This window comes from Rattus norvegicus, chromosome 5, assembly GCF_021556685.1.
Source record: "Rattus norvegicus strain SHRSP/BbbUtx chromosome 5, alternate assembly SHRSP_T2T, whole genome shotgun sequence".
NCBI classification, from domain to species: Eukaryota; Metazoa; Chordata; class Mammalia; order Rodentia; family Muridae; genus Rattus; species Rattus norvegicus.
Window position 1 is genome coordinate 18304104 of NC_141538.1, and position 12834 is coordinate 18316937.

General features: G+C 38.0%; 1 protein-coding gene across 2 annotated transcripts in view; it reads right to left on the minus strand.

Moving 5' to 3' along the window:
* Positions 1-660: 660 nt before the first annotated feature.
* Alkal1 (ALK and LTK ligand 1) overlaps positions 661-12834 on the minus strand; it is a 30123-nt gene continuing 17949 nt past the window's right edge. The window contains 4 exon segments of one of the 2 annotated variants that reach the window (NM_001302143.1): positions 661-830; positions 1068-1144; positions 2567-2647; positions 5222-5275. In NM_001302143.1, coding sequence (NP_001289072.1) covers positions 1080-1144; positions 2567-2647; positions 5222-5275 — 200 coding nt within the window. In that variant the 3' untranslated portion in view covers positions 661-830; positions 1068-1079. 2 annotated transcript variants of the gene reach the window in all.

Here is a 12834-nt window from a genome sequence, read left to right on the forward strand (position 1 = left end):
TTTTTCTTGTAAGTTAGTGAAGGTAATTGAATGAATCCAAGTATGATTTTTTGTTGTTGTCCAATGAAAGAATCCAGAAAACACATAATCATCTCACTCCCTGGCACACATGTCAACTATCAAAAACCACCTGATTTTATTCTATTTAAGACAGCAAAACCATGTTATCTAATCTCTAAAAACAAAAATTACCTCAGTATACTTGTTACATACATATACATATATGTATATGCAGTGTATGCATATGCACAGGTGTATGTATATGTATGTCAGGTTTCATTCATATATATATATATATATATGTATCAGGTTTCATATTATTACTTCACTCAAATAGCTTTCATGAAAAGAAATGACAAATTTTTTCATATTCCTGTTTTAATAAAATTCACAGTTCAAAGTAATGGAAATAAAGACAACAAATTATTAATAAAGTCTTTTAAATATTAAATAAGAATTATAAAACTGAACACAATATCTGACAAACATATCACTAAAATTATATACAATACTTATTTTTCACTAGTACTGAGCTACAATTCATATAATTAAATATTTACTAAGTAATATTAACTATAAAAAATAATATCCTTAGCAAAAATAAGGTACAGTTTTAAATATTCTATTTACAATATGAGATCTAAAAAACAATACTATAACTTTTTGTGTCCAGAATCAGGAAAGCTTTCTTCCTCCTGCAGGACGCCACTGGGTTACTCCTGGGAAGTTACTTCATGACGGTTCGTAGAAAACTAAACGTGTCCACTTTTTACATTAAATATGATTCCAGGTACTTTTTCTTCAAATTATATTTGCATCTTATGAAATGTCTGAAGTGGAAAAGAGGATAAAATAGTAAGAAACTGGTTTTCAAACACATAAAATACTTTAACACTTTTAATGGTTATATTTTATATTTTATATTATCTTTCCTGAAATACAACCCTAAGAAAGCAGGCTGGTGTGCAGACAGAGAGGAGGAGGAATACAAATAAAAATAGAAATATTATCGGGATAATAAAAGTAAATAAATAACTAAATAAATGAACAGACAGACAGATACTCACAGCACAAGTTTCCTAGGTCTGGGAGCACAGTGGACTCACAGCTAATCTCGTCAGCAATCTAGCACATCTTTTATAATCTAGGAAAGCCATTTAAAGGGAATAATATATATAATTAATTGCTATGAATTCGAAAGAAATAACGTTATTGTCACTGCTACATGTAACAACCATAAGCACTTAGCATAGATGCTTAACCTAGGTTTCGGTATTCTATCTTCTGGAAACATGGAAATTCAACCACTTTGCTTTAAAGACAAGCAAATGTGACTTATCTCATAGCAACTAGGAGTTTAACTCTCCAAACTGCCCTTTCTCCCCCAAACTGTGCTGTTAGCCAGTGTCTTTGCCTTGAGTTCTTAGCTGGTTAGTTGAGTTGTTATTTTGATTGTTTGGTTTTGTTTCATTTTGTTAATGTGATACAGACTACAGTTAGCTAGGAAGAAGACACTTGCATGAGAAATTATCACCCTTAGATTGTCCTGTAGGTATGCCTATGAGGAATTTTCTTGGTTAATAACTGATGTGGAAGGGCCCAGGCCTACCCCTGGGAAGGTGGTCCTGGGATATATAAGAAAGCCACATGGAGTAAGCCAGTAAGCAATGTTCTTCCATGGCCTTTGCTTCAGTTCTGGCTTTGAAGTTCCTAGCCTGGCTCCCATCAATGACCAGACTGTGATGTGAAAGTGTAAGCTGAAGTAAATCTTTCTTCCCCAATCACTCTTGGTCAGTGTTCTATCATAGCAACAGGGAAGCAAACTGGAACAAAACTAGTGTGCTTAATCTTCCCTAGTCATTAAATGTAAGTTATTTTGAAGAAATATAAAAATCTAACCCAACATCCTAAATACTTTTCAAGGTCATCTAGTTGGCAAGAAACACAATGCTCAAAAGTTACTCACTTTAAAAGGAAGTTTTAGATTTAGAAAGGAATTTGAAATAGGTGACTCAGCTAACCATACACTATTATAACTGGGCATTTTGAAGGATAGCCCTTTAGTGCTATGTTTGGAATTATTATTAAGTCCAGGAACTTAAGTATCCCAAAGAGCTCATTGCTTAGCAGGCTATCATCATTCACAAAAACCCAGCACACACTGTACAAATGACATGATATAAACACCATTTATTTCAAAATAACTTAGAGATGTTGACTTGCACTTCACAGACAGCTCACTTTTTTCATTTATGTGAAAAAGTATTTTATTTATACCAAGGAATTTGAATAATGATAAACGGTTTCAGTCCTGACAAACATTTTGGTCTTTAGGACAATCTGGCTGGTTTTAGACTTGGAAATATTTCCAACCAGAATATGTTCACTCATTCCTTATAGTTTGGACAGTACACACAACCTTGAGTACTGGAAGGTTATAAATAGCATCTCATCCAATGTTTAGTCTATCATGTCCCACCCAAAGACCGCTGAAGCATGAAATTATATGCATTTATTGTTGGATAAGTTTTTTTTTGTTCTTCTAAAGTTTGCCAAGGCAACTTACAAGCTGGCATCGAGCAATCTCTGGTATTGTGATAAAGTCGATGGAAGTGTTTGCTGCATTCAGCTGAAAATGTGACAGGTCCTGGAAAACAGGAAAGAATGCTTATTATAAACAGAGGCATGTCTTCCAAACAAATTGCTAGCACTCTGTGGATGGAGATGGTGTAACTGTAGTTTCCATCCTTCCTGCCCTTTAAAGAACTGGACTGAGAATTCCTCCCTTCACTCAGACTCTGTGGGAGGCAGTGAACGTTGACCTAAGTTCATTCTACATTCTCAGTATCTCACATCATGGAACCTTCTGACTAGTAGAACGCTAGAGGAACTCAAAGAGGGTACCCCAGGCTGAAGGGAAATCTGCAAAAACCCAACAAAGACAGAGTGACTTTGATGTCCTTCTTTTTTACTTAATGGGAAGTAATGCTTCTAGTGATGACATTTATTTTTAGTTGAAGCAATGTGTGCTTATTAGTGTAAGGATTATTGCAAAGGGGGCAAGGCTTTGAAACGGCACCAAAATGTTTCTCCTTCCACCTGGCCCACAGTCAGATCCCCAACACTCAGTAGTTACTTTTTTCTCTTGGGATGGTTCCATTCCCTGTTAACAGCTTTTCTTGGCAGGTATCCCATGGCCCTGGTGTCTCTAACCTCTATGGGTCTCCAAGGCAATCCAGACTTTGCTTTCACAGCTTCACAGAAAGGCCTCTCTGAGTCTCCCTGCAGGGACATCTCTCCACATGCCTAGCCTTCATCTAAGGGGGCCATACCTAATCAAACCATCAGATCATCTGAGAAGGCTTGCAGTGGGAGTGTGATGTGCTTTAAAGGAGAAGAGTATGGCCACAAGGGACCCACTGAGCCAGGCTATAGTGGGAGAGGACAGGCAGAGGGTGTTGATGGACTAGTGATGAAGGGGAAACTCAGGAAGGGCTGTATTTGGCCAATGGACTGAAAAGGGGTGTGAATAAATCAGATGGCCAATGGCCTTCAGGGATACACTGAAGGATTTAGACTGTGTTTCAGTCAGGGCAGGACTGAGGTTTTATAAACAGGAGACAGATGAGGCAGATGAGCATATGTCACACCTCTCTCTCTCTCTCTCTCTCTCTCTCTCTCTCTCTCTCTCTTTCTGCTTTTTTGTTTATTTTTGAAGTTGCAGTTAAATTATAACATTTCTCTCTTCACTTTCCTTCTTCTAAACAGTCTCATATACTCTTACTGATTCTCCTTCAAATTAATGGCCTCTTTTTACACCTCTTTTTATATATGCATTATATGTATATATACACACATTTATATGATGTATATACATAAATATATGTATATACAATACCTAAATATAACCTTTCGAGTCCATGTGAGCTACTTGTATGTTCTGGACAACCAACTGTTGTGCTATTCCTAAGTGAGGGCTAAACCACTACTCCCAACTTTCCTCAGTTGCCCTTAGTTCTTTGTGCAGGGTTGAAACCTTGTGGCCATTTCCGCACGCGGTTTGGTATATTTATTGGTATCCTCCTGGTTAGGCCCATATGTTGGTGGTTATGTTGGTGAGACTTTATGGGTGTAGCTTCTGATATCACTTAGGAAACACAGTCTCATAGCAAGGGTCTTGATCCTCAGGCTTTTACAATCGTTCTATCCTGCTTTCTGCAGTGTTTTCTTAGGTCGTAGAGGGTTTTGTAGATAGAGTCTGTGCCACTCATAAGGACAGATGCTAGCAAGAAATATGACACAATTTTGCTCTTTAACTTTGTGAGTCGTTTCCAAACAATGCATTGTCCAAGTTCTAGAAGAGCAACAGATCATACGCACACACTGCTATCACTTCTCTGCAGCTACTCACCTCAGCTGTCTTTTACTATGTTACATCCCAGGCTTGTAAAAGGAGAAAGACACGGTGTTCCTTAAATGCTTTTTTCCCCTACTTAATCAAATCTGAGAGTTGAATCTATTAATTATCATATTTAATTTAGTTTTTTAAATCTGAGACAAGGTGTCGTGTATCCTGATCCTCCTGTCTTCTCAGCCCAAGTACTACAATTAGAGTTCAGTTCACACACACCCATCTGTTAACTGTCAAATGCTGTTGCTGAATATCATACAGAGACATCTGAAGATAAGGAAGTGCCCACGTTAGAGTAGGTACGGCCTTACTAAAGGAAGTGTGTCACTGTCGGGGCAGGATTTAAAGTCCTCTCTGTTCAAGCTATACTCAGTGTGTCTCTCATTCTCCCTCTGCTGACCGATATAGAACTCTCGGCTCCTCGGGCACCATGTTTTCTGTGCTCTGCCATGCTTCCAACCATGATGATAATGAATTGGCCCTCTGAAACTGTAAGCCAGCCCCAATTAAATAGTTTCCTTTGTAAGAGTTGCTTGGGTCATGGTGATTCTGTACAGCAATGAAACACTAAGACACATGATTCTCAGTAAATCATTGCTCCTACTCTTCTCTAAAATATCCTTTATATTCTGTTGCTAATTGAGTTCTGGTACACATTACAGCTCAAACAAGTTAATAGCAGTTGACTGAAACACAGATAAACTTTAAGCGTCTTCTAGACATTAATCTCCACAGCTCCATTATCTAAGACTGGATTCTATATAAAGTCCTTTTTTTTGCAACTGAGTCACTGGTAGAGCATATGCTTACCTGTGAAATGCTTTATGAATTTGTCTTTCAAGGTCAGGTCTCTTGGAAATATTTCTGAAAAGGAAAAAAAAAGGACTTTGTAATTTCCAGGATTGATTTCCACTATTAAAACATAAATATAGCACTAAACACATAGATCGATGTGGTGTGCATAGCTTATCTCAAATCCCTTGCTCTGGCCTAGTGAAATCCCAGGGCTCTAGAGCTCTATCAGAGCTTCCTGCCTTCCTGCTTTCTCTATAGCTTCCCCACCCCAGGGAATCTCCAATAAGCACATAGAGAGTAGCATTATTCAAAAGTATGGCCTTGTTGAAGTAGATGTGGCATTGTTGGAGGAAGTGTGTCACTAGGGCGTGGACTTTAAGGTCTCAGAAGCTCAAGCTAGGTCCATTGATTCACTTGCTTTTCCTGCCTGTTGATCTGATTGTAGAACTCTCAGCCACCTCTCCAGGACCATGCCTGTCTAGGTGCCATCATGCTTCCTACCATGATCATAATGAACTAAACCTTTGAACTGTAAGTCACCCCCAGTTAAATCTTGCTGTGATCACAGTATTTCATCACAGCAATTAAACTTAAATGAAGACCATAGCCTACCTCAAGAAGTTCTGCTTAACTGTACTTTTTCCTCTCCACTCCATCAGACTATGAGTTTGCATACTCCATCTCCAAATATTCATCTGGGTTCTGGCATTTCTATCATTTATTAACTCTGGCTGGTCCAGATATCATACTTCTGTGACTGTGATTATCCTAATCTGTCTTGTCCTCTTCATAATTCTCTCTCCAGAACAGCAGCCAGAGCAACGGAGTTGAGGTGCTCTTGAGGTCATTCATGAGATTGATTGCTTATGTGACTTCAGCTTGGAATGAAGCACAACTTAAAGAAGAGGCTTCGCTTCAGACTTCCCTGCTACTCACTAAAACATGCCATCCAGAAAAATGCAGTTTTTTAAACCCACTAGGACTACACACATACATACACGTAGTAGAAAATAAAATGAACTTAATGAATACTTAAGCCTTTGGGTCTGTTGCCTGTTATATATTTACTTTTTTCTTACAAAGGAAAAACAAACAAAAACACCAAGACTTGTACTTATTTATTTTGCGTCTGCTGGTATGTGTGACATAGGATGTATATGGTGGTCAGAAAATAAATTGTTCTCTCCTTCCAGCTTGTGGGTCCCAGATATCAAACTCAGATCATCAGGCTTGTCAGCAAGCACCCTTCATCACTCAGCCCTCTCACTAGCCCTACCAGTTCAACATTTAGAACTATGATATTTTCCTTACATTTTGACTTCTTTATAAACCACACATACAGTGAATGAAGCATGAAAGGCACATTTGTTACCCCTAGATGAGTCAGTGTTCATGGAGACTGAGCAATGTTGATGGAGTCTCAGGGGAAGTGAAAGCCCTTTATATCCCAGGAGGTAAGGAATGTGTGAGGACCCTTCTTGTAAAAAGCCTACTTTTGCTAGCAGTGTGTAAGCTCAGAACATGAGTGTGAGAAAGGAAAGAAGGCAAGAGTTTGGGAATCCAAGCTTTGCTTCTGTGTGACGGTGAACACAAACATTTTAGAAATAATCAAAGACTAGTTGTTTGGAGCATTTACTGTGCAAGAATTAAGACCTAAGTTCAAATCTCCAGTTCCCATGTGAAATGCCTATTGTTGAAGTTCAAACCTATAACTTCATCCCTGAGGGGAAGGAATAGACAAATCATGGCTCGCCAGCCTAACCAAAAGCCACACTTCTGATTCAGAGATGCCATCGCAAGGAAATAAGGCAGAGAATAATAGAAAGAGGAGTTGCCCGATGTCTTCCTCTGACTTATACATGTATACACACCTGAAAAATCACATGCATACAGCAGAAACACTGATATACACAGAGAAATAGTAAAAATGATTTGATACTATTTATATAATTTGCAAATTATATATGTGATAAGAAAATGATATCAAATAGATTGTTTCTTACTACTCAAAGCTTTACTTCTTTCTATATGGTCCATTGACCAGTGGTAGCATCGGGGAGCTTCTTGTAAGTACAACATTAGACTGTTTTCCAATGGACTATGGTATGTTTGGAGCACTTTCCATGTCGTATGTGGTGTCCATGTCCATGTCTGCTTAGAATCTACAGACGATCTAGGAGAGTAGTTGTAGCCACTTTTTCAGACTCTAAATATAGAGAAAATAGATGCATTTCCCTTAAGAAATGACACAATCCAGTCAGACTTGTACATCTGTGGTTCTTGCATCTTGAGACTTAACCACTGTATATTGAATATTTCGGGGAAAATGTGTCTGAATTAAGTGTGTGTAGACATTTCACTGGCCATTATTCCCTAAACAGTGTTTAATAATATTATTTATATAGTATTAAGGAGGTATTCAATATTATAAGTAATCCAGAATAAGTTAAAGGATTCAGAGGGCATGCATATGTTATATGAAAATACTACAGCAGGCTATATAAAAGACTTGAGCTGCTGTGGCTCATGGCAACCACATCCTCTATAGATACCAAAATACTCTATAGAAATATGACTGTACTATTTTAGATTCCCAGAGCTACCACAACAAAATCTCAGATATTGGGTGCCAAACAATTCCAGAAACTTATTCTCTAATAATTCTGGAAGCCAAAAGTCTGAGATGAGACTGTGAGCTGGGCAATTTTCTGTGAGGACTCAGGAGAAAGCTCTCTCCAGTCTGTTTTCAGTTTCCGTGGTTGCCAGAGCTCCTGGAATTCTGGGGTGACACTCAAGTCTTGCTTTTGTCTCCTTTATCATGTGGCGATCGTCTTGTAAGGATTCCTGTGAAGCTGAACCAAGGGTTCTCTCTTTCATATTCTGGCCTCACTTTAACTAACTACATATATAGTTACCTTACTTTCCAATAAAGCCGTGTTCCCTGCTACGCAGGACTAGAACAAATTTGGGGAGAATATACAACTTGACTCATATGGAAATCTGAGCCCACTAAAAAACTGAATTCGTGATGTGAGAGTCTATTATTTCTTTGGGAAAAAGATCATTAGTCAAATTGGCTACTGTGTGCTGTAAAGATCTACCTACCTGCAAAGTTCTCCCAATGAAACATCCTCCACATAGGACATATTCCAGGTTCATTGTTACTGATTTACCTTTTTACAGTTCCAAACATTTACATAATACAGAACATGTTCCAGGTCACTTAGATTACATCAGAGTGTTTCAGCCACAATGGTTAGGTTTGTATTAGTTTTCTAAAAGCTTTTGAAAGCAAAAATAATCATTTGAGAAATCCTTTTCTACTCACAACTATCCTCAAAGAGACAGAGTTCCTAATACTATGAAAAACAGAATATTTAAGATCTTTGTCAGTTTTGAGAGTATTTATTTTCATTTTTTTGTTTTTCTTTGGCAAATTCATATACGAACACAATGCATGTAGATTAAATTTATCCCATCTCTCTCTCCACCTCATACAGAACACCCCTATCCTTCTCTTAGCTTTAAGAATGCTGTATTTTTATTTTAGTCATTTTTATATGTATAGGTGTTTTGCCTGCATGCATGTCTGTGTGCCACATGCATGCTTGGTGCATAAGGAGGCCAGAAGAGAATGAAAGATCCCCTGGGACTAGAGTTACAGATAGTTATGAGCCGCCATGTTAGTGCTGGGAATTCAACCCAGGTCTTGTGGGGAAGCAGTCAGTTTTATTAACCACTGAGCCATTTCTCCAGTCTAAGACTGCTATATTTTTAAAATAACTTCATTCTTGAACAGATTTAGAGGTCCAGGGAATTTTACTTGTATTCCCAAGCACTCTACACCACACTTCTCCTCTTTAGAGTACTGGGCATCAATTTATTGGAGTTAGTGAACTTGTAGGGATACCTGATCACCCAGCAAGGTCCATAATCTCTGAATTTTCAGAGAAGCTTGTTTTTTACTCAATGTTTTGTTTCCACCTTATGGTCTCACATTACAATCACCTTGTCTCCTTGGGGTCTTCTAACTCTAATGTTTTTTTCAATGTTTCCTTTTGTTGTTACTGTTTTAGACAGGATGCTTAGCTGATCTGGAAGTTGCTGTATATGCTAGGCTAGCCTTCAACTTGTGATTGTCATACCTTAGCCCCTGAGATCTCTGGTTGATAATATCACTATCTGATATTTTCTAGGATTTAGGTGACTTCAACAGTTTTATGGAGTCCTTGCAAAGGATTGAATAGAATGTCCTTTTGATTTGTGCTTTTCTTATGATTAGACTGGAGTTATGGGTTTCAGAAATACCTCATACGTAAGATATCATTTTAATCTGATCAAGTATACATATAATCAGCATAATTATGGTTGCCTATGTTAACATTTCTTTATCTGGTGTAGGTAGCGTTTATCATGTGTGTCTCCATGGTAGAGTTTCTGCTTGCCCTTCTCTAGAAGGCTGTAACTGTATTCTACATGAATGTTAGGGAGACTGGTTCTTTCTTCTCCTGAGCATGCTCATATGAACAATTTAGAATACTGCATGAGACATGTGTCCCCAAGGTGGTACTCTATTTATACCAATTTGAACCCATAGATGTTTATTTTTACATTAAATTACATTCTAGCATTGCTTTTATTTTATTCTCTTGGTGAAATAAAAGGGGTACAGTTTGGGCCATTTTGGTTTTTTGACATGTTTGATACTGTAGGAGTTTTGCCATTTTTATATACTACTTTCTATCTTCTGGCTCTCCTGTAGCCCCTAGACTGATCCAATGTAACTAATTACTTGTCCTATTGTGGTCCTAACCATAGAATCAGGTTTGTTAACAGCAAAGCCTTGTTCCTTTAATTGCAAATGGTACTGAGTGTTCAGATGTACCTTACTACTAAGATGTGTTGCTTTTATGACTTCTCAGCTGATATAAAGAAGCATGTGCTGTTAGGCAGTGGTCTGACTTTAATATGTTCAGTGTTTAAATTACTTCTATAGCTGAACTGGGGTGGTATTTTTAGGATGTATGCCTAGATGTGAGGACATAGACTCACCTTCTGATATGGTAAACACTTTCTTTTACGTTTACTTAATCATGGTGTGTGTTTGTTTCCTTTATGGTGATAGAAAAGGAATTAAGAAAACCGTAGTGTGTAAGAGGCAAAAGTTTGTGCCTACTGGGATGCTGAGGGCCATGTAGGAAGAATGACAAAGGGATCTAGACCTCATGGTATTCGGCTCACTAGTTACCACTGCCACGATGGATGTGTACACCTCTGAGGAGCATGTGTCCTGAGGACATCAGGCTGTTACGGAGTACTGCTCTGCCTGTTGCCCTCATGTCCCTCTTGATCTAAGAATTGTATGAAAACTTTAATGGGGCTTCCAGTCTGCCACTCACAATAATAATCTCAATGTCTTCTAGACATTGCTGCTGGAACAGATTCATGATTCAATCACCACCTTAGAGAAGAACCTAGAGATGTAGATTGTCAGCAATGACCACCAACCTTAGAAAATTGTTGGAAAAATAAAATTGTTAGTGAAGCTAGATTGAGATGGTTTGGCTACTGGCTTTGATGTAGAAAATCTTAGGGGAGAATTTAAAGTTCAGAAAGGTACACTCTTATTATTTAAATTGGGGACATTTTATGGTGAGGGAACAATAACAATGGCAGAATGGGCTGACTTGACTCTCATTGATGATTGATTTCTTTTTCTTTAAATATTTTGTCTATTTATTATATATTATGAGTACACTGTTGCTGTCTTCAGACACACCAGAAGAGGGCATCAGATCTCATTTCAGATGGTTGTGAGCCACCATGTGGTTGCTGGGATTTGAACTCAGGACCTCAGGAAGAGCAGTCAGTGCTCTTAACCACTGAGCCATCTCTCCAGCCCGATGATTGATTTCTTTTTTTTTTCAGTTACTACTGTACTTTATTGTGTTCAACCAAATCACCATGTTACAAAAATAGCAAGCTGTCATAATAAAAAATAAGGCTCCTCTATCCAGCACCAGATAGCATCATTTTACTTTCAAGCCTAGAAATTGCACACTTGTATATAAACCAACCGAAGATGAGGATTGAGAGTTCATCTTGGTGGATTTTTCCTTTGATGAATATGAAGTGTCCTTCCTTATCTTTTTTGATGACTTTTAATTGAAAATTGATTTTATTTGATATTAGAATGGCTACTCCAGCTTGCTTCTTCTGACCATTTGCTTGGAAAGTTGTTTTCCAGCCTTTCACTCTGAGGTAGTGTCTGTCTTTGTCTCTGAGGTGTGTTTCCTGTAGGCAGCAGAATGCAGGGTCCTCATTGCCTCATTTGTTAATCTATGTCTTTTTATTGGGGAGTTGAGGACATTGATGTTGAGAGATATTAAGGAATAGTGATTATTGCTTCCTGTTATATTCATATTTGGATGTGAGGTTATGTTTGTGTGCTTTTCTTCTCTTTGTTTTGTTGCCAAGATGATTAGTTTCTTGCTTCTTCTAGGGTATAGCTTGCCTCCTTATGTTGGGCTTTACCCTTTATTATCCTTTGTAGTGCTGGATTTGTAGAAAGAGATTGTGTAAATTTGGTTTTGTCATGGAATATCTTGGTTTCTCCATCTATGTTAATTGAGAGTTTTGCAGGATACAGTAACCTGGGCTGGCATTTGTGTTCTCTTAGGGTCTGTATGACATCAGTCCAGGATCTTCTGGCCTTCATAGTTTCTGGCGAGAAGTCTGGTATGATTCTGATAGGTCTGCCTTTATATGTTACTTGAGCTTTTTCCCTTACTGCTTTTAATATTCTTTCTTTATTTTGTGCGTTTGGTGTTTTGACTATTATGTGACGCGAGGTGTTTCTTTTCTGGTCCAATCTATTTGGAGTTCTGTAGGCTTCTTGTATGCCTATGGATACTCTTTTTTTAGGTTAGGGAAGTTTTCTTCTATGATTTTGTTGAAGATATTTACTGGTCCTTTGAGCTGGGAGTCTTCACTCTCTTCTATACCTATTATCCTTAGGTTTGATCTTCTCATTGAGTCCTGGATTTCCTGTATGTTTTGGACCAGTAGCTTTTTCTGCTTTACATTATCTTTGACAGTTGAGTCAATGATTTCTATGGAATCTTCTGCTCTCGAGATTCTCTCTTCCATCTCTTGTATTCTGTTGGTGAAGCTTCTATCTACAGCTCCTTGTCTTTTCTTTTGATTTTCTATGTCCAGGGTTGTTTCCATGTGTTCTTTCTTGATTGCTTCTATTTCCATTTTTAATTCCTTCAACTGTTTGATTGTGTTTTCCTGGAATTCTTTCAGGGATTTTTGTGTCTCCTCTCTATGGGTTTCTACTTGTTTATTTATGTTGTCCTGGAATTCTTTCAGGCATTTTTGCGATTCCTCTCTGTAGGCTTCTACTTGTTCTCTAAGGGAGTTCTCCACGTCTTTCTTGAAGTCCTCCAGCATCATGATCAAATACGATTTTGAAACTAGATCTTGCTTTTCTGGTGTGTTTGGATATTCCATGTTTATTTTGGTGGGAGAATTGGGCTCTGATGATGCCATGTAGTCTTGGTTTCTGTTGCTTGGGTTCCTGTGCTTGCCTCTCGCCATCAGATTATCTCTAGTGTTACTTTGTT